This window comes from Saccopteryx leptura, chromosome 2 (genome assembly GCF_036850995.1).
Source record: "Saccopteryx leptura isolate mSacLep1 chromosome 2, mSacLep1_pri_phased_curated, whole genome shotgun sequence".
Classification (NCBI taxonomy): Eukaryota; Metazoa; Chordata; class Mammalia; order Chiroptera; family Emballonuridae; genus Saccopteryx; species Saccopteryx leptura.
Window position 1 is genome coordinate 251,448,159 of NC_089504.1, and position 23,593 is coordinate 251,471,751.

General features: G+C 49.8%; 1 protein-coding gene and 1 long non-coding RNA gene across 4 annotated transcripts in view; one reads left to right on the top strand and one right to left on the bottom strand.

Annotated features, from left to right (window-relative positions):
* Nucleotides 1–141: 141 nt before the first annotated feature.
* On the top strand, nt 142–4,625 carry LOC136395835 (uncharacterized). The gene is made up of 3 exons (XR_010749393.1): nt 142–394; nt 3,308–3,473; nt 3,820–4,625. It is a non-coding gene; the product is annotated as an uncharacterized lncRNA (long non-coding RNA).
* A 117-nt stretch (nt 4,626–4,742) lies between these two features.
* GOLGA3 (golgin A3) overlaps nt 4,743–23,593 on the bottom strand; it is a 40,440-nt gene continuing 21,589 nt past the window's right edge. For all 3 annotated transcript variants that reach the window (XM_066371257.1, XM_066371256.1, XM_066371255.1), the window contains 16 exons: nt 22,073–22,210; nt 20,462–20,623; nt 19,804–20,172; nt 17,746–17,823; nt 16,833–17,096; nt 15,813–15,907; nt 15,241–15,457; nt 13,327–13,470; nt 12,619–12,816; nt 11,800–11,916; nt 11,383–11,522; nt 10,606–10,738; nt 10,274–10,396; nt 9,503–9,667; nt 8,597–8,760; nt 4,743–8,046 (listed from right to left, as the gene is read on the bottom strand). In XM_066371257.1, coding sequence (XP_066227354.1) covers nt 7,827–8,046; nt 8,597–8,760; nt 9,503–9,667; nt 10,274–10,396; nt 10,606–10,738; nt 11,383–11,522; nt 11,800–11,916; nt 12,619–12,816; nt 13,327–13,470; nt 15,241–15,457; nt 15,813–15,907; nt 16,833–17,096; nt 17,746–17,823; nt 19,804–20,172; nt 20,462–20,623; nt 22,073–22,210 — 2,727 coding nt within the window. In that variant the 3' untranslated portion in view covers nt 4,743–7,826. The remainder of the gene's footprint in view (nt 8,047–8,596; nt 8,761–9,502; nt 9,668–10,273; nt 10,397–10,605; nt 10,739–11,382; nt 11,523–11,799; nt 11,917–12,618; nt 12,817–13,326; nt 13,471–15,240; nt 15,458–15,812; nt 15,908–16,832; nt 17,097–17,745; nt 17,824–19,803; nt 20,173–20,461; nt 20,624–22,072; nt 22,211–23,593) is intronic.

Here is a 23,593-nt window from a genome sequence, read left to right on the forward strand (position 1 = left end):
AAGTGTGGCTGCAGCCCCGACCTCTGAAGGCGCAGGGTCAGAGAACGCACCGTCAGGCAATGGTGCGGTCAGCACGGGACGCGGGTCCTGAAGCGGGCGTGGGCCGGGGGCGTGCCCCAGGAGGGGGCGTGTCCCGGTGGCCCTCGGTGTGTGGCCCTGCCGGGCGGCTCCGGTTTCCCTGAAAACGATTCTATTGGAACGTTTTTGGACTGCACCGTTTCTGGCGGCTTGGTCCGTAGAGCGGCTTCTCCCAGCAGAAGGAGGCCGGAGACTGACAGCTGCCGCGCGTCTCGGAGAGAACTTTCTGTTAACCGTGCAGCCCGCTCCACTGGCGCCGCGGTTGGATCCCCTCACCTGTGGCGCGGCAGCATCCAGAGGCGTGGGAAAACTGCGGGTGAGCCGGCCTGTGACTTCACGCGGGGGCTGCCGGGGCGGGGAGCTTTGGAGACGGATGCGGCGCGGGGCGCATGCCAAACAACAGAAGGGTGAACTTTGCAGCATGGAAACTACACAGTAATTTTTTTATTTTTAAGATTTTATTTATTCATTATAGAGAGGGGAGAAGGGGGAGGAGCAAGAAGCATCAACTCCCTCATGTGCCTTGATCAGGCAAGCCCAGGGTTTCGAACCCGCGACCTCAGCATTTCCAGGTCGATGCTTTATCCACTGCGCCGCCACAGGTCAGGCCTACACAGTAATTTTTAAAGTGCCGAAAATAATCTAAAAAAATCTGAGGGCCCTGGCCAGATGGCGCAGTGGGTTAGGGTCGTTCTCATGGGCACGGGTTCAGTTCTAACCTGGTCAGGGCACAGACAGGAGCAGATCGATGTTTCTGTCTCTCTCCCTCTCTCTCTCTCAAATCAATAATAATAATAGTAATAATAATAATATATAACTGACGTTGACAGTCGAAATCATAAAACGGATTGGCTGGTACTGTGGTGAACTCGGTTCAGTGTCAGTGGTTTCGAGGACGGTGAGATGCTGCTGCGTTGGAAGTTAGACACACGTCTGCTGGGAGCGCAAAGCGAGCTCGCCCTGCAGCTTTCAGTGTGAAAGTGCAAGTCTGCAGAATGTTCTAGCACCTTTGTCACAGTCCCAAATTATTAAAAAAAAAAATTCAACCGAGTCAATGTGACGATCTAATTGGCTGTATTAAGTGATTCATGCATCCAGCAGCACTGAGGTGTTGTGGAAAATGGAAGGTTTTTATAAGGGTGGGGGGCAAGTGAGCTGTTGACAAACGAATATAGTAGATGATTCTTGGGGCCGGACATCCTTCCTTTGGGGGAAATGAATGGCAAGTGGTTTATCATGAAGATTGCCCCTTTATTTGGGGGCAGCAGCAGGGGTGGGGAGCGTGGAGGGGAATGGGGAGGGCTTATGTGAGTGATGACCTCATGGCGTTGACCAGAAAATTCCCAACTAGATGATTAAGATTCTGTTTCTGGGAGTGGTTGAACCAACAATTTGGCCAGGTATCACTTTCATGTATGGTATCTGGCCAGGGTTTTTTTTTTTAAAGCATCCACAAAATCCTCAAATACTAAATTAGGCTTCTTCAAGGAGGAGAGCTGGTTTTTCAATAGCTCTGGGTATAGTGCTGAAAAGCCAAGAGCACATAGATGTCTACTTAGTGAGTAAAGGCAGAGCAGCACAGGTCCCAGAGAGCAGGAAAGGTGTCTGTGTGAGGCACAGAGCACTCCTGGCACGTGGTGGGCACAGACACTGGCCAGGAGAGGCTGGGTCAGTTGCAGTAACAAATGACCCACAATCCCCCAGAGGCTTGAGAACAAGAATTGTTTCTTGCTTGTGCTTCCTCTCACTGTGGGTCAGTCACTGTCACTTCATTCAGGTCCTCATGCTAACCAGCAGGACCACCCGGTATTGATGCTGTCACCAAGATGGAGAGTTTTTGCAGTAGCCAGTCAATGCCCTGGCCTGGAAGGGACACACCTTGCGCACTATCTCACTGCCTGGAACAGCTGACTCCTGCCCCACAACCTGCATTTGCCATCCTGTGAAGGCAGAGGAGGACCATGTGGTGAAAAAGCAGGAGATACAACTACACTGCTCACAAAAATTAGGGGATATTTCAAAATGAATATGAAGCGATTAAAAAAAAAGAAGCCTTTGATATGTCACTTGCTACCCAATCACAATTGAGTTTGCATCTCATTTGCATAATCAAACTACTTTCTTTGACTTGTTTGCTTTTCTGATCTTGTTTAATTTAAAAAATACTTTCATCGCTTCATATTCATTTTGAAATGTCTCCTAATTTTTGTGAGCAGTACATATAACTCAATAAATGTTGAATGAACCAATAAGAAAGGACGGAGAGGTTGATTTGGGCCATATCGTAGAGGATTTAAGAGCCAAGCTGCATGCATGGACTTGGCTCTGCAGGCCCAGTGAGTTACTACTAAAATGAATGAGCAAATGTGTGCTTCAAACAGGAGTAGAAGGATGATTATGAAGGTCTGGAGAGCTTATGGGTGAGCCCCACAACTATGTTTGGTTCTAAACTGAGCAGAGAAAGGGGGGTGAAATGGAGCTGTGGGCCTGGCTGGGGGGTGACAAGGACTTCTGCTGTGGGCGGGGCCAGTGACTGAGAACCACTGAGAAGTCAGTTAAAGGAAGGTTGTGTTCCAAATGAGGCGAGGCATTTAGCTTTCATATGCTGGGGTTTAAGTGCTGAAATAGTCACTTTCAAGTGTCCAAGTATTTAAGGCTCACAAACAAAAGGAAGCTCCCCCAGTGAGAGTTAGCTGTAAGGAGGCACCAGCCCTCTGTAGGGCTCTGACCCAGATCACACGTAAAATTCCTCTAGTGACTCCCAAACCAGGTGGAGGACCTCCAGGGGCTTCCTAAAGTCACAGCCATCCCTCCCCCACATCCCAACACCACTGGAAGCATGCTGTTCCTGAGGGAGGAGGTTCCCCCTCCACCTGACAGATGAGCCTGGAGGAGAGAAAAACCTGCCCCAGAAGCCCTGCCCACACCAAACAGGCTAACAAGGGACCTGCAACAGTTCAGTATCTCCTGCTGTGTTCAGGAAAAAGGCTTTGCCCAAGTACATGGTTTACCACATTCTGCAACATTCACGATCAAGTGAAAACATGCATAAAGGAAGCAGAAAAATTCCAATAAAAGCTGCTCTGGTTTTAGCAAGTTACTGATTGTTGAGAATTCCTTCTCATGTAGGAAGAAAGGCTCGGAGATTTCCAATGGCTGTCGTTTTATCCATCAAACTGGATGCCAACTGTGTAAATAATCCTGTTTGTATTTCCCATGTAATCTCAAGGTATGAGACTTTGGAATGACCTCCTGACTTCAACAGTGAGCCTCCTGTTGTGGAAGGTCCTCAATCTCACACTGGACACACATCCCTGTTGGTACCTGCCACCCATGAGCCAGGAGGAAGCTACCTAAAAACCTGCACCCAGGACCCTCTGTGACTCCCTGTCCAGGTAAGAGGATGTACAGCACAGGAACATCGAAACTAGAGCTTGAAAAATAAATTCACCAACTCATTCATTCAGTGCCTACAAAAGTTTAGCAATTTTATACGTAAATGTTCTGATGCATGTGACCGTTCCCTTCATGGTCATTGTAGGAAAAGAAACATTGCATCCTCAATACTTGAAAAAGTTATAGCCACAAAAAGAGATGGTCAGGGAGCCTCATTCAGACCTGTGTTGTCACAAGCTACCTGACCCCTGGGTAGAGGATAAAAGTCACAGGGGAAAAACAGAGATTCCCACCCAAAATCACACTCTGATCACTGATTCTATTCTGTACATTTCACCATGCTAGATATCGGTGACATATTTCACTGAAGACTCTCCTTGTGGATTACTCTTCTTGATCAAGAACACAGTATGAAAGAGCCCTGGCCAGCCTGACCAGGCGGTGGCACAGTCGATAGAGCGTCGGACTGGGATGTGGAGGACCCAGGTTCGAGACCCTGAGGTTGCCAGCTTGAGCACGGGCTCATCTGGTTTGAGCAAAGAGCTCATCAGTTTGGACCCAAGGTCGCTGGCTTGAGCAAGGGGTTACTCGGTCTGCTGAAGGCCCGCAGTCAAGGCACATAAGAGAAAACAATCAATGAACAACTAAGGTGTCACAACGAAAAACTGATGATTGATACTTCTCATCTCTCTCCGTCCCTGTCTGTCTGTCCCTATCTATCCCTCTCTCTCTGTCTGTAAAAAAAAAAAAAAAAAAAAAAAAAAAAAAAGAGCCCTGGCCAAATAGCTCAGTGTTCCTGCTCTCTTCCTTCCACTCTCACTAAAATCAATAAATTAAAAGTAAAAAAAAAAGAATAAAGTATAAAAGAGGTAAAACTTGGGTGCCTCAAAATTAAGACTTATGGTCCTGCTGCTGTCAGAACGAGTGTCAGCAGGGCTCAGTGCTGGCCGACGACACCCTAGTACAGGACGCTCCGTGGATGTCCGCAGCATGGGAGCAGCTACCACTTTTTTCTCCCGCTCACTTGGAACATCCCCTGTTCCTGCAGACCCCTCTCCTGATATAGACTGGCATGTAGCAGCACTTGCCGTGGGGACAAGAGGGAACAGTACGGGTCAAGGCACCATAAGAAGCTAGATTTCAGAGCCTGAGACTTCAGCAACATGGAAATTCTTTCAAGACAAGTATTTGGACAGAGTGACAACATAAGATAAAAGTTACTTTCAAACACGACAATATATATATATATATGAAACCCCCCAATGAAATATGAAAATCTTTAACAAAAAATAGTTTATTGCACCAAAATTTAAGGAATTCCCAAGCACGCTTAAATTTATAAAAAATGAACATGCTTTTTAAAGTCACAACTTGTGCATGGTGACACCTTTCCCCTGAACAACCCCAACCTGAGGACTCCCTTTAATGAAATAAATTTTAACATAAATAAATAACTTAAAACCACCAAGTTTTCTAGACCATCAAACATTATCCCGAGGAGCCTATTATACCTGAGACCACCACACATGGCATTTGCCTGGGACGTGGTCACTGGACTAGTGTGAATAAGGCTGAGTGTCTCACATATTAACAGTGCTGTCAATGTCGTGGGTCCCTAAAGAAGGGACATTTCTCTTCAGACATGCTGGTCCCTCTCACTGCCAGAAATCTTTACATACCATGTTTAATTTTTGTTAAGAAAAATACTCATGAAGTAGAAATGCATGTCATCATGGTGACTTTCTAGTAGGTACCCTAGAACAAGGAAAGTCTAAGCTGTGAGTAGCTCAGTGAGACATCCTAATGCCCTGGCTGTAGGCCAACTTCCCTGCTACCTGGACCCTGGGACAAAAAGAGCCCATTTCACACCCTAACCAAAAAGAATAATAGCCTATTATCTCTCCAACTACAGGGTATGGCAAAAGTAGGTTCACAGTTGTGAGTACATGAAACAGAAAATTTATTCTTATATTATTTTTGTATTATTTTCCATACAAACAACTGTAAACCTATATTTGCCCCACCATGTAGAACAAAACCTATCAGATCTGTGGCATCTGCTTGTGGAGTAATCAATGATAATCACATTGCAATAGGGGTTCTTTTGCAACATAAGAAAAATAAGTAATGACACAATAAGGTGCCCAAGCCAATGTTCTCTGAGTGAGGACATGACAGCATATTCATCACATAGGATGAGAGAGAAACACAAATATGATGCAGTGGTGAACCTGCTGTTATAAATACTTCAGCCCTGACTGCCGTTTTTCATAAGTAAATTCCTAATTCCCACTTCTGCCCATAACAGAAGAATGTTTCACATGTTGGGAGGTAGAAATGACAGCAAAGTCCCATGGAGATAAGAAAGCAGAAGCCCACAGAAAACAAGTGAGCACCCGAATCCCAGACCAAAGCTGGCTAGGCGCTGGCTGGACTGAAGGATGGGAACTGAGGTTGAAGGTGGCACAGAGCAATGACAGGAAGCCAGAGGCAAATGTGCACATGCACGCACACATACCCACACACACACGCACACACAGAAGGTGGCCAGATGAAGGAAGGGGGTTAAAACAGAGAATAGCTTCCCCTTAATGGATGCATTCAGAATTAGTTTCTCCTAAGAGAAAGGACACGGTAACAACTGGCAGCCCTTCCACAGTAGGTATGAGAACTGCTGAGGCATGGGGCTGAGTGCCATTTCTTGGTTTTAAAGTTAAAATAAGGGTGATGCAGCCAAAATAAATAAGAACATAAATTATCTTTCTCTTCCAATGGTGCAAAAACAATTTTGTCAAAAACGATTTCCAAAAGTAGGATACATTTATAATGAGTTTTCAAGTATTGTTTCAAGATTGACCCTGTATAAATAAGACGCATATTTAGAAGTCTCAATATTTGCTGGGGAACCTTTTCTAAACACTAAATGTCTTTGCGGTAACACTACTTTACAGACAAACCTGCTGACAGCATATATAAAAGAACACAGACAGCTTCAGAATACCACTGTTTTCTCCACAAATGAGATAAAGGTCACAGTAACAGGCTCATGCAGAGCCAAATCTGGACATGTCATTCCATCTTCAAAGCAATAGGTCTGCACAGCGTGTGCATGCACTCACCTCGCTCTTCTCTAACTTACTACAATAAATACTACTTTAGGTTTTCTTAGCAAACTCAGGAAAATTTACAGCCCTCAAGTCCATCAGTTTCTGCGGGTGTAAGTACAGTACTTAGGTGGGACGTGTGTACAAGTAAACCTCCCACACTTGTGCCAGGTTTCAAACAAGGTTTTTACACACTGGAAGAGCACAGGGACCTCACCACCATTCCTCTTGGGGCTGACCTGCCTCTTCCAGAAACCTCACTGCACTCCAGGTGAGACGATGAAGGACTTCGGACCTCCTGATGGCTGTCACCACCAAGACCAATGTGTCTGCAATGACTGCGAGTCCTGGTGCACACTTCCACTTGGGCACAGGCATGGCCTGCAGAAGCTGTGTTACATGGACTGGAACCACACCCGCCCCTCCTGGTCTTTGCCTCTCCCCATACCTCACACATCAGGTCAGGGTGTGGTGACTATGCCATCATTTTGGGCATCCTGGTGACTGGAGAGCCTGCCTAGGAGTTAAGGTGAGGCTGAGCAGGGTCGGGTTGAGCAGGTGAGCATCGTGCACTTATGACAAGGGAAAGACCCTCAAAAATAAAGTGAAATAAAAACAAAAAACACTCTTTGTCTAAGAATTTTTGGTTTTAGAAGGTAGAGTAAATAAAATAATTATATTTCTTAAAATATAATTTTCTGACTGACATCCCTTAGTTCTACATGTACATTATTATTTCCTGACAGCAGATTTTCAAAAGGCAATCAATAAGCAGACAATTCAGCTCATTTTTAAATAACACAAGAACATACTTTTTAAAGATTAGGTTATGATTCTCAGTATTTACATATACTTCCTATGGTGGGGTGGCTATGAAAATAAAATAAAAACCAAAGGTGCAAATCAAGTTTCCCGTTCGCAGGAAGGTGAGCTCATACTGGGTCCCACAGGGAAGCAAGGAAGCTGACCCATGACCGGGGTCACTGGGACATGCAGCTGCAGAGCAGCGTCCAAGTCACTCCTTAGGTTTGCCTCCTGCAAACGACCCTCAGAGAACTTTTAACACCGTCAATGAGTGCTTCAATAGGATTTTAAGATTTGGTCGCTTTGTGGGGAAGCTGGTCATGAGCTGCAGGTGACTGCCCTGTTATCTTACTCCTTGTAAAGACAAACACACAACTTAAATTCCATCACTTAGGGAAACAGAGCTCACCCAGATATGAAACCTTGTGAGAGAGTATTTGGGAGTTATACACACTCGGGCTGGGGATGCTTGGTGGTCACCGTTCCCAGCCCTTCTATGGATGCTCTGCTGGGACTGGGTGGCTCTGCGTCTCCTCCGGGGTTGGCACGGTCACCCATGGAACTGGGGCTGCCAGCAGGGTCCCCCTGAGTCCACGAGGAAAGTGACTCGTGCACGGTGACAGTGTGTGCCTCCATCTGGCGCTGCAGACTGTCCATCTCCTGCCTGGAGACACAAGGGGCAAAGGTAGGAAGGCCAGTCAGAGAGGAACCAGGACAGATACCATTGCTTCCCCAAGAGGGATGTGTAGGCTGACAAGCTTCAACTGGATGGCCGTTTGCTCACACATCTGTGGTGTCTTCAGGGACCCACAGAACCTCTCTATTTGCAACAGCAACAGCAATGGGGGTCAGAGAACTTAAGGGGCTTTCGACACTATTTTTGGAACTGTGCAGAGGCCAACAGGCTTCTACTTAGGGATATGTGAAAAAGAGTTGAGGGACTCACATGTGGCTTCCCTCACAGGATCAAAAGACACATCCCCACATGGCCACATCCTCTGAACAGCCTCACGCTGATGGGAATTTAAGGGCACAGGTCCTGCTGACTTAGGGAGTCTCACGGTCATTTAGAGGCAGGCAACTCGCACCTTACAATGTACCTCACTTCACAGAGACCTGCTCAACCCTGCCTGGGCAAGACCAGTGCTGCAGCAGCCTCTGCCGAGGTACACAAGGGATTCAGAGACTAAGCAACATGACATAGCCTGTCGTACTTCAGTTGCTGCAGACAGCTGTTGAGGTTCCTCAGGGGCTCCTTGCTCACAGCAGGCGGAGGCCTCAGCAGCTCCTCCAGCAGTGATGCTGGGACAGGGCAGTCTGGGACCTTCACTGGCGTCACGGGGCTGGAAGGGCTGGCATCACCCCTCCGTTCCTTTCTCTGTTCAGAAAAGCATGTGGTTAACTCTCTGCTGTCCACCCTGTGGTCTCTGCCACCACAGGTGCTTCCAGACCTGTCTCCCAGCCCCACACAGCCCTGGGAAGGCATGTCCGCTCATCTGGCAGTCACAGCCAGACCAAAAACCTTCCTACAGCAAGTCACAGTCCTGGCTTCTCAGGATGGAGCTGAGACCTAAACGTGAGCTTCCATGAGGGAATTCCCACGAGAGAGTATGACCCTGACTGAATTTCCCTAAGAAATTAAGTTTCCCAACCCAGATGGCTTCCCTTTCTAAGACTTAAACTTTGTGCACAGGCAGACAAATGGTGCTAATAGAGCTCTGAGTCCGAGATGCTTCTCTGACTGGGAAAACACGTATGTACCCTGAGAAGAGACAAACACCAGGCATACAACAATCTGAGCAGGGCTTGACCGCAGCTTCGGGGTTCCGGTGCCCAAGCTGAGCCCCAGGCAGGCTCGCTAAGGGGCTGGGGATCTTATTAACACAGCAAACCATGGCCTCAAAACAAAATGGCACCTGAACTCACTAATAGCAGCAAACATTTTGTTGGAAAATGCACAAAAATAAAATGACTTGGCTTGTTGTCCAGGCAGAATTCTTACCACTTATTTTCACACAGTAGTTGCTGAATGAGGGTCAAATACAACTTTATGTCTGAGAGACCGCTTGCCCACCCACAGGCCTGCAGTCCCCGCTGCTGTGAGGGTACGGCCTGCTCACCGTCCTGGCCGTGCCACGTCGCAGGTCCAGCTTGAGCTGCTGGTTCTGCTGGAGCAGCGTTTTCATGTTGTTTTTCAGCTCTGACACTTTAGCCTGAAGCACAAACTTGTCTTTCTGGGTTACGGACAGGTCTTCCCGCATCATCTCCAGCTCCGACTTGATATTCTAAAGGATGTCAAGTCATATATTTCAAAGGTACAAGATCTCAAATGCACTCAAAGACCTCCGTTTGTGTGTCGGGAGTACTGATTGTCATAGGAGGCCCCTTCCTGGCTCCAGCTCCTCCCACCATCAAGAGACTGTGACGCTCAGTTACACTCACATCCTCCATGTTCCTACCCTGTGTCAGGGCCTCTGCTAGGAGCTGGTGACGTGGCCCTGGTCACACCTACAACAAACCCCAGGGGTCCCCTGTGTGAATCCCATGCTCAGTTACTGAGCAAGAATAAAAGTCGATTCTGGTTGTCAGTCACGCCCCTGACCCTCCCACAGCAGTCAGGACTGCCCAGACACCTGTGTGTGGAGGTGTCACCAACTAGTGGTCTTTCCTATGTGCTTTGTCATTCACTGCCACATTTCACAGCTTAGCCCAGGCATAGCACCAGGCTCTGGTGTCCTTAGCCTCCATCAGCTGTATGACCTGAAGGTTCTTGTAGAATGGAATGACTCACAGTTCACTGTCACCACTGATGCGGCAGGTGCAGTAACGGCTCGTGTCACAACCGTCTAAGGTAAAATCTGCCCAACATCCTCAGGCCGTGTGCCCAGTACCTGCAGAGACCGCTCGGCACCGTCCAGCTCCTGCCTGCTCTGCTGCTCAGTCAGGTCCAGCTGCTGCTTCAGGGACTGGATCTCCCTGTCCTTCTGATCCACCTCCCACTTGAGGTTTTCCATCTATAGAGGGAAAAAGTCATGTGAGCAGAATTTCAGTGTCTTTCTGCACAGAGTGCTCTATCCCTATACATCCTGCTTAACATCACTCTTAGAACAAAACCCTGTCCCTGTGCAAGCACACAGGGAGCGAAGGGGCTGGGCCTGCCCAGCAGCAGAGTCCAGGCCTGCATGCCCCTTAGCTGAGATGCTAAGCCGCCCCCAACAATCACCTCTTGGTTTCCAACAGGCTGTTTGCTCAGCTGCTCATCCAGCTGCTTCTGCAGGAGCTGCAGCTGTGTCCTTGCCTCAGCAAGCTCCGCCTGGAACTGGGCCACTTCCTGGGCATGTCTCCCTTCCTGAAGCCTGGCACAGAAAACAAGGAGACACAATGACAGCACTCCTCCAACCTGACACCCTGCCCCGCCAAAATGGTGTCAGCTCCATGTGACCCATCCTGGTGAAACTCACGCACAGCTCACCGTGGGTGAGGAATGTTTAAGAATGTTAGATGCACTGACTTGACTAACCTCATAAACCCCCTGGGACTACGGTGGAACGGACAGCATCACAGGGACCAACCCAAGTTCCTACAGTCATAGCAACTGAAGGATGCCCTCATTGGAGCCTGTCCCTCACACTGGAAACTCTTGTTGTCAATGAAGGGCTGGAAGGGTGCACAGGGGACAGCAGCATCAAAACTGAAATGTGGGGGTTAAGCACAAGCTTCTCCCTTTAATCTTATGTGTTGATTTTAGTGAGAGAAAGTTGAACTATTCCTGTATGTGCCCTGACTTGGGGATCAAGCCCACACCTTCACAGTTTGGGATTACGCTCTAACCAAACGACCTCTCCGGCCAGGGAAAACACAGGCTTCTTGACACAGGACCAATATCTTCTTCCCAGACCTGCTCATACAAAGACCGCAGAATGTGCCATGTGCTAACTGAAAATGGGGAGAGCTCCAGGGGCACTTTGTGGCAGCAAACCCTCCACCTGAGGACACTCACTGGAGACGCTCGGCCGCCGCCTGCAGTGTCTGCACTAGGAGTTCCTTGGCCTGCAGCTCCTTCTTCACCTCACTCAGCTCCAAGGTGGCAGCCTTGAAGTGGCGGTGGTTGTGCCCTGCTTCTGCTTTGGCTGCAGCCACCTGGAAGGAGGACACTGACCTCAGCAGGTGCCAAGGCCGAAGCAGTATGCCCTTTACCCTCATTTGTCCTGTGGACACCAAGGCTCTCCAGCCCCCACTGTCACCCAGGCCCTGATGACACTGTGCTTGGGACATGCCAGCAAAAGTATGCATGTGGTACGTTTCTGGAGGAATGGCTGTGTCAAGGTGCCCACGCCCAGTTTTAGACACTGAAAATGTGCCCTGCAAAGGCTGTACATGGCTGTGCTGCAGACATGGTCAGACGCTGGCCACATACCTGTTTCCTGAGGCTGTGTACTTCCAGCTTCTCTCTCTCCAGGGCAGCCTGTAAGGTCTGCACGAGCTGTCTCATCTGGCGGTCCTCCTCCTGTTTGCGCTGCATGATGGCCTGAACCTGTAGCACAGTGCCAAGGGGACGTGTCAGTAAGGACACCCAATGCCACGGCCTGCAGAGCCCAGGACAAAGCATGGGCCATTGCGATCAGTGCCACATGGGGTCCAGCAGCAGGCACCACAGGCCTCACAACATGTTACCACCAAATCAAAGGAGATAGGAAGTATGGAGACTGCATTTCAGAAGTTGTTATGAACACACACCTGAGCTGACAGGCACATGATCGCATAATCATCCTCAAGCGTACAGCCACCAATTTGCACATGAATCAGGGTTATAAAGGCAACACCTCCATGGTGAGGCAGGTGATGTGAACGGTCAAACAGCAGGTATAGGAACAGTGTCAAACTGAAGTCTGATGGCTGGAAAATTCAAGGCCACTGATGGCCATAGGACTTCTGTGAAATGCCTAGCTTCTCCCCAGTTCCCAGAGGCTACTGAGCCTGAGCTGGGAACAGGATCTGGGGTGAAACCCCCACTGGGATTAGTCCCTTATGTATAATGGGACTGTCCTGAACTGGGGAAGCCCAGTTTGGAACAACAGGAGTTGCCCGCCCCAAGCTCACCCAGGACTCAGTTACTGGCCGAGCCTGGGCCTGTGTGCACATTGTTCCTCTAAGTGCTGTGGCAAAAGCACACAGAGAGCACAGTAAGCCTGGGGTGCTACTCGGCCTTCACCATGCTGTGCATAAATCTGAGTACCTGAAGGTTTAGCTCCATGAGGTCAGCCTCCCTCTTGGCTAATGCCGTCTCTAAGACATGGTTGTGCTCCCGCAAAGCCGCACTGGACTGTCCGAGGCCCGTGAGCTTCCCTCGCTCGTGCTCCAGCTCCAGAGCCAACTTCCTATTTGACTCCTCGAGGCGCTTTATCTTCTTCCTAAAGCCTCTGGATTCCTGAAGCTGAAACAAATACCAGCGAAGTCATATAGTCACATGCTCTGGCCAGCAGAGATGTCACCCACTAGAAACAGAACAGCCAACACAAAACACAGCAACAGATACCATGCACCACACCAGCGGGGGGCAGCGCCTGTCTCAGGGCCTGACAGGCACGTGGGACCTTTAAAAGTCAAGCCTGTCTGAACCAAGGTCAAGACTGTCCTTGGTATTTGCAACTAGGATGTCTTAGGTGGGAGTACAACTGCCGCAAGACCTCTGACACCCACCACACAGGAGGTAGCAGACACATCCTTGCTAGAGCTGGTGTTACCGTGTGCGGGGGCGGGGGAATCTAGCACTTGAGCGGTCAAAGATCCAGAGAAGCGGTCGGATGGCGTATGGAGAGCAGAGCGGTCTGGTCGAGCACACAGGCTGGGCTCTGACACTCCACGGCCCCTTCTCCCTGTTCTAGAGGCACACCCAGAGCGGTGTGGCCTGTCCATGTTGCTGTACGGCCACAAGTTCATCTACCTCGTCCTCCAGCTCCAGCACCTTCTCCCGGTACTCCTCCAGCTCCTGGCTGGTCAGCGCAATGACCTCCTGCAGCTCCTTCTCCAGCATCACCTTACTCTGACCCACGGTCTGCAGCTCCAACTCCAGGGCCTGGATTTTCTCCTAACAACAGGACAGGAAGGTGAACTGGGTCATAGGCTTCAATATGGCCATGGCAGGTACTGACCTCCCTCTGCCCGTGTCACTAGACCCTGAGAGGCTGCCAAGCACACTGATGAGTGAATACTTCTCACAGCACCTACCTCCCCTTTAGAGGACTTAACTAACCACTGTACAAACACAGCAGCGACTCACAAACAAAACAACCTTCAGCTAAATGCTTTGAAAATACAGAAAATTTTGAATTGCAGGTTAAAAGTTATAAGTTACTACCTGTGACAAGCTGTAGCAGGTACGATATAACCAGCACCATGTATGTGCGCACACACACATGCACATACGCATGTAAACACATGCACTCTCCCTGCCGCTGGGTACAGGTGATGTTCACACCTGTTTCTCCACTAAGCCACCAAATAAGGAGTCTGAGTATATACGTCACCTCAGCCTAACTTATGAGAATCCGGAAGGTGAGTAACCTGCTGAGCTCGGTCTTACACTGAATGAAGATAGACTGCACAGCTTGTAGCTCTTGGGTGGAGGTCCTGCAGCAAGCGGAGGGCAATCTAGAGGTTTTGCTCCTCCCACCCCACATCAGCCAAGAAGTTAAAAGAATAAATATTTTATAGTACAAGGAAAACTATACTTGAATAAATTCTCCCCTCCCAACATTTTATAAAGTAAGCAAATGAGAAAGAGTATTTAAGTTGGCAAGAAAACACAACGGGTATGACAATCATGGAGACAGAAACAAACTCCACAGAAGAAATGAAACTACTAAACACAAGCGGAACTCAAATTGGAGAATAATAAATGAAATGCAAATTAATTTACTCAGATGGAATTTTATTCCAAGTAGCAAAAACCATCAGACCCAAAGCTGGAAGGGGACCTGAGCAAGTCTGAAAGCCTCATGTCATGAAGTTCCCCCCAACCCAAATCCCCAGCCAGGAGTTCCTGCCCACCACCTGTGATGCCAGCCTCCTGTTACCTAAAAAATAATCAACAAGCAAAAGGCTATGGGCTCATAATACTGGCACCCTTCCCCATGCCTCCAGGACAAAGACATCTGTCAAAAGAGCTACCTGCCACTGCCTGAACCTGGACACAGGGTCTGCCCATGCTTGTGCACACCAGCGCAGACCCGGCCAGCTGTTTTTTATTCTGCCACCTGCATGCATTCCTGTTCTCTCCCTGCTGCAGCCTCTCCTAGCCTCATTGTCCTTCAACAGGGTAGCTGCATGTCTTATCCTACCTGAGATGTCAGTCTGCATCTGAGACACACCTTGACCCTTGTCCATCCTGTGCAGGCCATTCCCAGAACCATCTGCTAAGATGCTCAACCTGTCCACCCCAGTGCCTTGTTTATCAAGACCAGTCAAATGCTGCCTCCTCCAAAAAGCTTTTCTGGACTGTCCTATACTCACTGGAACCCTCACAAGCTCACACAATGCTCATGGAGATGCCCCTCAGACACTGAGGGGTGTAAAGAGGAGCCAGCTGCAGCAAGGACACCGTGGACTCTGAGTGAGGACTGAATGTCCGAGCTGACCCTGCATATCCAACAGATTCACAGGGATTAAGTGAGAAGACCTTCACGCTGTTCAGGTTCCTGGTCACGTACATACCATACCAAATTTTAGAGAAATGTTGCCCACACACTCATTCTGCCCCTTTCCTAGGGTTCTATGAGGGTTTCAGGGGAAATGCTCATAACCCCTCAGCTCCCCACCCTGAGAACCCCCAAAGGGCCAGAGCAGACATGGTACCCACATGTAGTGTGAGGTCGCTGGGGCCATCTGCTGCCTGGGCTCTCAGCTGGCTCAGCTCAGCCTCAGCTACCTCCTTGGCTGTGAGCGCCTCTTGCAGGCGGCGACTGAGGATGCCTACGGCGCTCTCATAGGCCTTGTGTTTGCTCTTCATTTCCTTCTGAGCGCTGCTCAGGTCTGAGCCCAGCCGTGTCACCCGCTGCTTCTGTTCAGTGATGGCTCTGGGGTGTGGCAGAGAAGACAGGCCACCTGAGTCCCCTTTACCTGTGCTCAGCTTCATCTCTCCCACTCCTGCACCCCCAGACCCAAGACTCCTGAATGTGGCCCATGTCAGTGACTCGCAGCACCCAGCATTGCACTCAAACCTGCCCAGCTCCTTCTGCACTGTCCACATGCGTCTACCCAACACAACAGAGCCGTGGACCCAACCACAGGTTCACGAATAAATCACGGCTGATAGGACCAGAGTGTGCATGCATGTGTGGGATGTGCTGGGGTGGGAGTTGGGGGTCCAACAAACGCAGGTCACAAACACAGGTGACAGTAAAAGCAGAAAGGGCAAGGACTAGCACTCACCTGGCAGCTCCCTGACGCAGCTCTTCTATCTGTGACTTCAGTACCTCGTTGGCCTCCGTCAGCGCAGCCACCTGCTGCTTGTCAAACTGCAGAGACTGCACAGGAGGAAGAGCCAGTGAGGATGAAGTTCCACCTGCCTCCCAGGTACGAGGTCCTGTGTCAAGGCCACCTTGAGCACACAGACTTTGAAGGGCCTGACAGAGAGCTCTGCCCTTTTACAAGTGACCACTTCAGAGAGGTCAGGTGTCTCGAGCTGCTTATGTCAGAGTGACGGAGGGAACACCAAGAAAGACTTCCCTCCTCCCAGGCTCCCCAGAACCAGAAGGAGTGAAGTGAACTAGCTTAAGGGCCTTGGCCTCCTCCTGGCTCCCCTCGCTGCCCTGAACACGTCCATGAGGACACGTGCTCTGCAGGTGTCCCACACTGGGCCCCTGTGTCCTGTAGTTCCATCCGTACCCATGGGGCTCCGACGCCATCTGTTCCCAAAACTCTCAATTTGTGGCCTCCAGCTAATCTGCCCCCCTGTATCCTGCCTCCTGGCCCCCTCCTGAGACCTCAAAAGCCTCAGAAGTCAAACAGCCCTGGTCTGACATACCCCTAGTTCTCATCTCAGGAACGCCCCTCAGCCCGACAGGCTGTGGACGGCGCTGTGCTTTTTCTGTCTCGGCGTCGCTGACCCTCGCCACCATGGCCATCTCCACTAGCTCCCGCTGCACCCTCAGAGCCCGCACACAGGAACCTTGGCTGGGACACCATGTCACACCCCTCGCCAGCTCCCACTGCCCAGAGCAGGAACAGCTGCTGCAGCCTGGGACTCTGTGCTGCCCTCCAGATCCAGGTGACCCCTGGGTCACTGTATGGCACTGACACCTTCCTCCAGCACTATCAGTGCCACCTCCCTCCACGAGCCTAGCCCCCTTGCCACTGTGCAACCATCGCCCAGCCCATCAGGATAACCGCTGCCCCACCCACTAGGGGAGCCCCACACAGTTCAGCCTTCACCATCAGTGAGTCCCAGACCTGCAGGAGCATCTCCATCTCATCACGCTCATGCTGTACCGACTCCAGATGCCCTTGGAGAGCCACCATCCGTTGCTGGACCCGGGACACCTCCTTCTGCAAGCGCGACTGCTCCACCTCTGCAGACTTCTTATCCCCTTGAAGCTGAATCAGCTCTTGCCTCAGCTCTTTCACCTCGGAGTCCAGCCTCTTCTTCGTGGCCTTGAGTTCGCTGATGAGCTGGTCTTTGGAGGCAGCGTCCCGTCGGTAGGCTTCCACCATCACCTATCAGGATAGAAGCTGCAGCCAGGGTGGGCAGGGCCACCCAGGGCACACTAGGTTTACACAAAAATGCTCACCTTTTTATCTAGGGCTATAGATAACATTTCACTACACCCAAGATAACCTCCACTGAGACATCTGTTATATAATTCCTGAACATGTCTGGCCAAAACGCGGAGCTGTCATGCCAACTGCTGGCACCTTAATCGTCCATCTTTTCAGGATTCTGGCAATTCCTTCTCTGAGCTGCACTCCTGGCTAGCAATGTGCTCTCCTTTCTCCCATATGGACACAGGCTTCGTGAAAGTAAAAGTCTACCATGTGTGCACCATGACCTATGTCAAAGCTGTGTCATGGTGTCACTTTCCAAGTGTGTGTTAAATAGAAACTTAGCCAGTGTGGTGGTGATGCACACCTTTGCTGTGACCACAGGGAATGATCTGCATGGTCCAATCCCACTGAGGACACACCTCATTAAAATGGGAGGGTGAAGGGCATGTCTTAAAAGTCAAGAAAGTACCTTTAAAAACTGAATGCATCTAGACGTTACCATGCTCTTAGACCAGCTTGTTCCAGTGAAGTGATTATACCACTTAGAAGATTGTTTTCAGACACTTTTTTTTCCATAAAGAACACAACAACTCAACTTTACCTTCTGCTGAAGAAACTGTTCCTTTATTTTCTGCATCTGCTTTTTCAGAGAGGCAGCCTCTTCCTGAAGGTGTTCTACCTACAAGGGACACGTGCACAGACATTACTGATGGCTCCAGGAGGGTCCTGTGCCTACAAGGGATACACCTGCATTCTGATCCAAATCAGGGCTGGAAAGACAGCTCCTCAGTGAGACAGGAACGCCACCACCACTCCCTACCACTGTGTTCAGAATAAGAGTCCTAATCCAAGGTATGGCTATCAGTGACTCGGTTAATAATAATACAGGCAAAACTCAAACATGATCAATAATGCCTAGTTCCAACAAACGTCTCTTTCAGAGCTTTCCCAGTATCAGCTGATATTCTTTTTTTTTTTTTTTTTTTTTACAGAGACAGAGAGAGAGTCAGAGAGAGGGACAGATAGGGACAGACAGACAGAAATGGAGAGAGATGAGAAGCATCAATCATTAGTTTTGCGTTGCGACACCTTAGTTGTTCATTGATTGCTTTCTCCTATGTGCCTTGACAGAGGGGCTACAGCAGACCGAGTAACCCCTTGCTCAAGCCAGCAATCTTGGGTCCAAGCTGGTGAGCTTTGCTCAAACCAGATGAGCCTGCGCTCAAGCTGGCGACCTCGGGATCTCGAACCTGGGTTCTCCACATCCCAGTCCGAAGCTCTATCCACTGCGCCACCACCTGGTCAGGCAGATATTCTCTTACTGTCAGTAAAATACAGTTCAAATTTATCAACAGAACTTGTGCAATTCTTCTAACTACATCCCTGCTGGTTTGATGAGCTGCCTATGTGTCTGTCCTAGAAAGTAACTTAGTTTGGTCAATGTCTGCAAAGAAAACACAGCCTCCCTCGATCTTACTTCCCAACAGAAAAATGTCATTGACATTTTTTTTTTTTTAATTTTTCTGAAGTTGGAAACGGGGAGGCAGTCAGAGAGACTCCCACATGCGCCCGACCGGGATCCACCTGGCATGCCCACCAGGGGATCTGCCCCTCTGGGGCTTCGCTCTGTTGCAACCAGAGCCATTCTAGCAGCTGAGGCAGAGGCCACAGAGCCATCCTCAGCACCAGGGCCAACTTTGCTCCAATGGAGCCCTGGCTGCGGGAGGGGAAGAGAGAGACAGAGAGGAAGGAGAGGGGGAGGGGTGGAGAAGCAGATGGGCACTTCTCCTGTGTGCCCTGGCCGGGAATCAAACCCGGGATTCCTGCTCGCCAGGCCGACGCTCTACCACTGAGCCAACCGGCCAGGGCCTTACTAACATTTTCTTTTCTCATCTTGTTGCTTATGGGGTGGGATAAGAGGACAAAACTATTCCAACATCAACCAACTCTACTTCCTGTACACCGTGAAGCTTCCTGTTCTATCTGTATTTTCTTTTTTTAAATTGATTCTAGAGAGAAAAAGGAGGAAAGAAAGAGAAAGGTACTGACTTATTCTACTTATTTATGCATCATTGGCTGATTCTTACAAGTGCCACGACCGGGATCAAACCTGCAATCTTGGCGTGATGGGATGACACTAACCGAGCTACCCAGCCAGGGTTGTCTATATTTTTAATGTTCACCTACATGTCAGTTGTTAGCATAACAGCTCCCAGGTGTGGGTGCTAGTTTATGTCCACACATCCAGACACTCTGGCCATCTACCCACCTCACCTGCAGATACCAGACTATCCTGTTGCCATGTCCTTTGAGTCCCACTGCTAAGGAACATAGGAAGGAAAAGACAAAAGTTCCACACAGCTTTCTCTATCTGAGCTCACGTCATCCGCGGACAGAAACTGTGTTTCTGGTAGCTTCCTTTCAAAGACTAAATAACTGTTTCTAGCTCTTGGCTGTTAAGACACCCAATGAATGGCTAAAGCAGGCTGGGAGCTCACCACCAGCGGGAGTGGGTCTTTCCCCAGCTGAGCCCTGGGCCCGGCTCTGGCCGCACTTTCATGTTTACAAAACAAGGGGTTCAAAGGAAAAACCAAATCATCAGTGTTAATACTCACATGCATGATTGCAACTCATACAAAAAGATGGCAAATGGCATTACCTGGCTGGACTTCACGCCTAATTCCTGTCTTAACTGCTCCAAAACTTCCGACGTTTCCTCAGCATCTTCTTCCAAGCATCTGGCTCCTCTGCTGAGTTCCTCTCCACCACTCTTGGCTGCCTGCAGAGCCACCTCCAAGACAATCTTCTCGTTCTGCAGGAAGCGGATGGTGTCGTCCCTGGTGGTTGCCTCGCCCTGCAGCTCCTCCAGCCGGGTGTGCAGCTCGTCGTAGCGCACCTGCAGGTCACTGAGGGCCTGCTCCCGGCTCTGTGATGTCTCCTGGGTTGCAGTAAATTGCTTCAGCAGGTCCAGGTGCTCCTGCTGCAAGGCCTCAAGCTGCTGGTCTCGTTGGTGCAATGTCAACTTCACCTGGAAAAGGGACTAGACTCAGTATGACCACCCTCTCCAGAATTAACATTGCTTCCCTGTTCAGGTTTTAGACCATTTGCATGGACATTTCGCTGGCAGTCTCCTGTACATGAAGGTCTGGCATACAAGAACACTTGCAGAAGTAAGCACCTAGCTGGGTTTGTGAAAGCAGCCAGGTCCGATGATGTGACATTAAAATGAATTCAGCAGATGGATAATCACAAACGCATACAGTGAGGCCAGTAGAATGCAGCCCCAGAAGCCTACTCAAGGATACGCAGGGGCTTGCCTGCTCTAGCTGCTGCTCCAGGGCTGCTGCTGAGGCCGCCATCTTCTGCAGCTGCTCCTTCTCCTCCTCGAACTCCTCCAGCCTCCGCTGCAGGTCTTCCTCCACCATTGTCTTCGCCTCTTGAATCTGCACAAAGGCAGCTTCTTGGTCCAACATGTCAGCCTGGGTCCAGAAGAGAATGTTTTTTAAAAAGCAGGATAACCTGATGGCCACAGAAGACTGAACAGGAAAACCCAGCAGGTGGTAAAAGACCCTCATTCACATCACCATCTGTCCACGACCTGTAAAGGGAGGAGCCGAGGGGTACAGAGTGGAAGGCTGGAGACTTCCCGCTGCCCACAGACAGGCCACCCTGCCTGCTCTCTGCCCACGGCCCCTCCCACTGACACTTAGGCCTGGCAGAGGGAGAGGCAAGCAAAAACCCGTGAAGACCAGAGACGAAGATTGATGCATGACACCTCATGGTATACGGCATGTCCCTATCTCAGGGTGTGACAAGTGGAACATCCCATCACAGGATTACCTTGATACTACTTGGTAAAACCAGAGACCAGAGGTCATAGGACAATATGGGGACCCTTACATTCTGACTTTGTAGATAAGACACAACATCAAGGTGTGTTGGCAGGAAAAAAGTCATTTTGTAGAGTTTTCTAGTTCTTTTGATGCTGGAGCCCATGAAGAGCATGTTTTTCACAACTCTTCCCCCACATCCATATCATCTGCCATTTGCAGAGAAGGGAATATGGGAGGCCACACCAGTCACAGGACACTGACCTTCCACGTGACTAAAAGGTCAGTGATATTCGAGGCACAAAACTGCCATACCACACACCCCCGAGATGTCACATGCCCTTTTCTCTTCTTGATTTCTCCTAACAAGCCTAAGAAGTAGATATTATAACTCTCATTCTACAAAAACGGAATGAGGGTCAGAGAGGTCAAGAAATCATCCAGGGTCTCACAGCTTCAAAAAAGAACAGGGAAAAAAAAAAAAAAAAAGAACAGGTACCGGGTCCCAGTCCAAGCTGCTGCATCCCACTTCCCTGGAAACACTGCGGGGCAGCTACCCTAACACTGACTACTGCGCACACTGGAAGACTAAACAGTAGTGCAAGTTGAGTGCTCAGAGACAAGAAACTGCTTATTACTGCTAGACTCTAAAATGCTGTCAGCCATGCACTGTACTAAACTCCTTCCCTGCCTACTCTGTCCAGCACCACCCACCGTTGAGCTGAACACCAGGACCCAGGCCCACCATGGGTCAGAGGAGTCAAGTTACCACTGACCATTGAATGAGAAAGTGAGGTCTACGGCCATAGCACACTGAACGCACCGATCTCATCTGATCTCAGAAGCTAAGCAGGGTTGGGCCTGGGTAGTACCTGGATAGGAGAATGTGATGAACTGAATCACTATACCTAACCACTGCCAGTTGTTCAATGTTTTTAAAAACATGCAAACACATATATGTAACATTAATATTTACATGTACGTATATATTTGTCTGTTTTCTTAACCTTGATTAGTGTCTAAAACAGGTCCAATCCCAGAAGACCAAAACACAAAAACCACTAACACGCCCTGGCCACGGGATGGCACGGCCCCCACCTCAATGCCCTGGAGCTGCAGGGCTATGCGCTCTTTCTCCTTGATGGACCTGTGCTGGGTTTCTGTCAGCTGCTGGGACAGGGACACATTCTCAAGTTTTAGGTGCTCTAGGAGGCCTGACTGGGTCATCTGTCCAACCTGCAAAGAAAAAATAAGGTGGAAAGTTGGTAGATTTCAAGCAAAGTACAGACTAGCCTGTCACCAAGACTGCCAGGGCGAGAGTCTCTGCCTGGCGATGGCTCATGAGGGACTGCTCCGTAGAAGCCCACACCACACAGAGCCTCACTGCCCACCATCCTGCCAGGCACCTTGATTACAGGGTCAGTGGGTTCTGTATGCCAAGACAGACAGGCTGGCAGCACAGAGGCCAGTGGCCATTCCCCCAAGAATATGCAGTTTGTGGCAAGACCTACACAGAAGTTCCCACTGCAGGTGCATCTGTGAGCCCCTAAGGTGGGGGCCTCGTCTGGATGGAGATGCAGCTGGAACTGGAGATCTGCCCCTCAGGTGAACTGACCAGCTGTGACCAGACACATTTCAGGTCCTTCCCTCCTACTGTTTGGCTGTCCTGGATACACCAGGCTGACCTCTGCCATTCCTGGGAATATCACTGGCAATCTAGCCCAGATATGACCTAGGCTGTCAGTCAGGCTTCCTACAGAAAAAGGAGCCCAGGTATAAACTTGCTGGCACCCAGAGGAGCAGTCAGTAAAGAGAAGTCTAAAGGACACACAGGTCTGCAATTGGACCTTCGAGTATGTAACATCCAAATCCAATGGGTACGTCCCGAGTAGAAGCTGCCAGAGCAAGGGAGACGTCATTTACTGGGACTGCATCTCGAGGCAACAACAGAATAAAGACCATCCTGACTCTCCTCTCTACTGGGTGGCCTTGGGAACATGTCTGTGTTCATGGGACAAGGGGGAAACTGTAGTAAACACCCTAACTAAGGAGCACTGAAGCTGGATCCCACCAGTATTTGAAAAAAGCAGTTACATTTCTCAAACTGCCACTCCCTGGACACTTCCTGTTTTTATCTTCCAACCTCTATTTCTGACCGGCATCAGATACATAAGTCTGGCTTTTTAAAATACTTCATGCCTCATATAAATGCACCCTAGCTTCAAAATTATGTTAACTTGTCAAGTGATTTATTTATTTATTATTATTATTATTTTTTTTTCATTTTTCTGAAGCTGGAAACAGGGAGAGACAGTCTGACAGACTCCCGCATGCGCCCGACCGGGATCCACCCGGCACGCCCACCAGGGGCGACGCTCTGCCCACCAGGGGGCGATGCTCTGCCCATCCTGGGGGTCGCCATGTTGCGACCAGAGCCACTCTAGCGCCTGAGGCAGAGGCCACAGAGCCATCCCCAGCGCCCGGGCCATTTTTGCTCCAATGGAGCCTTGGCTGCGGGAGGGGAAGAGAGAGACAGAGAGGAAAGCGCGGCGGAGGGGTGGAGAAGCAAATGGGCGCTTCTCCTGTGTGCCCTGGCTGGGAATCGAACCCGGGTCCTCC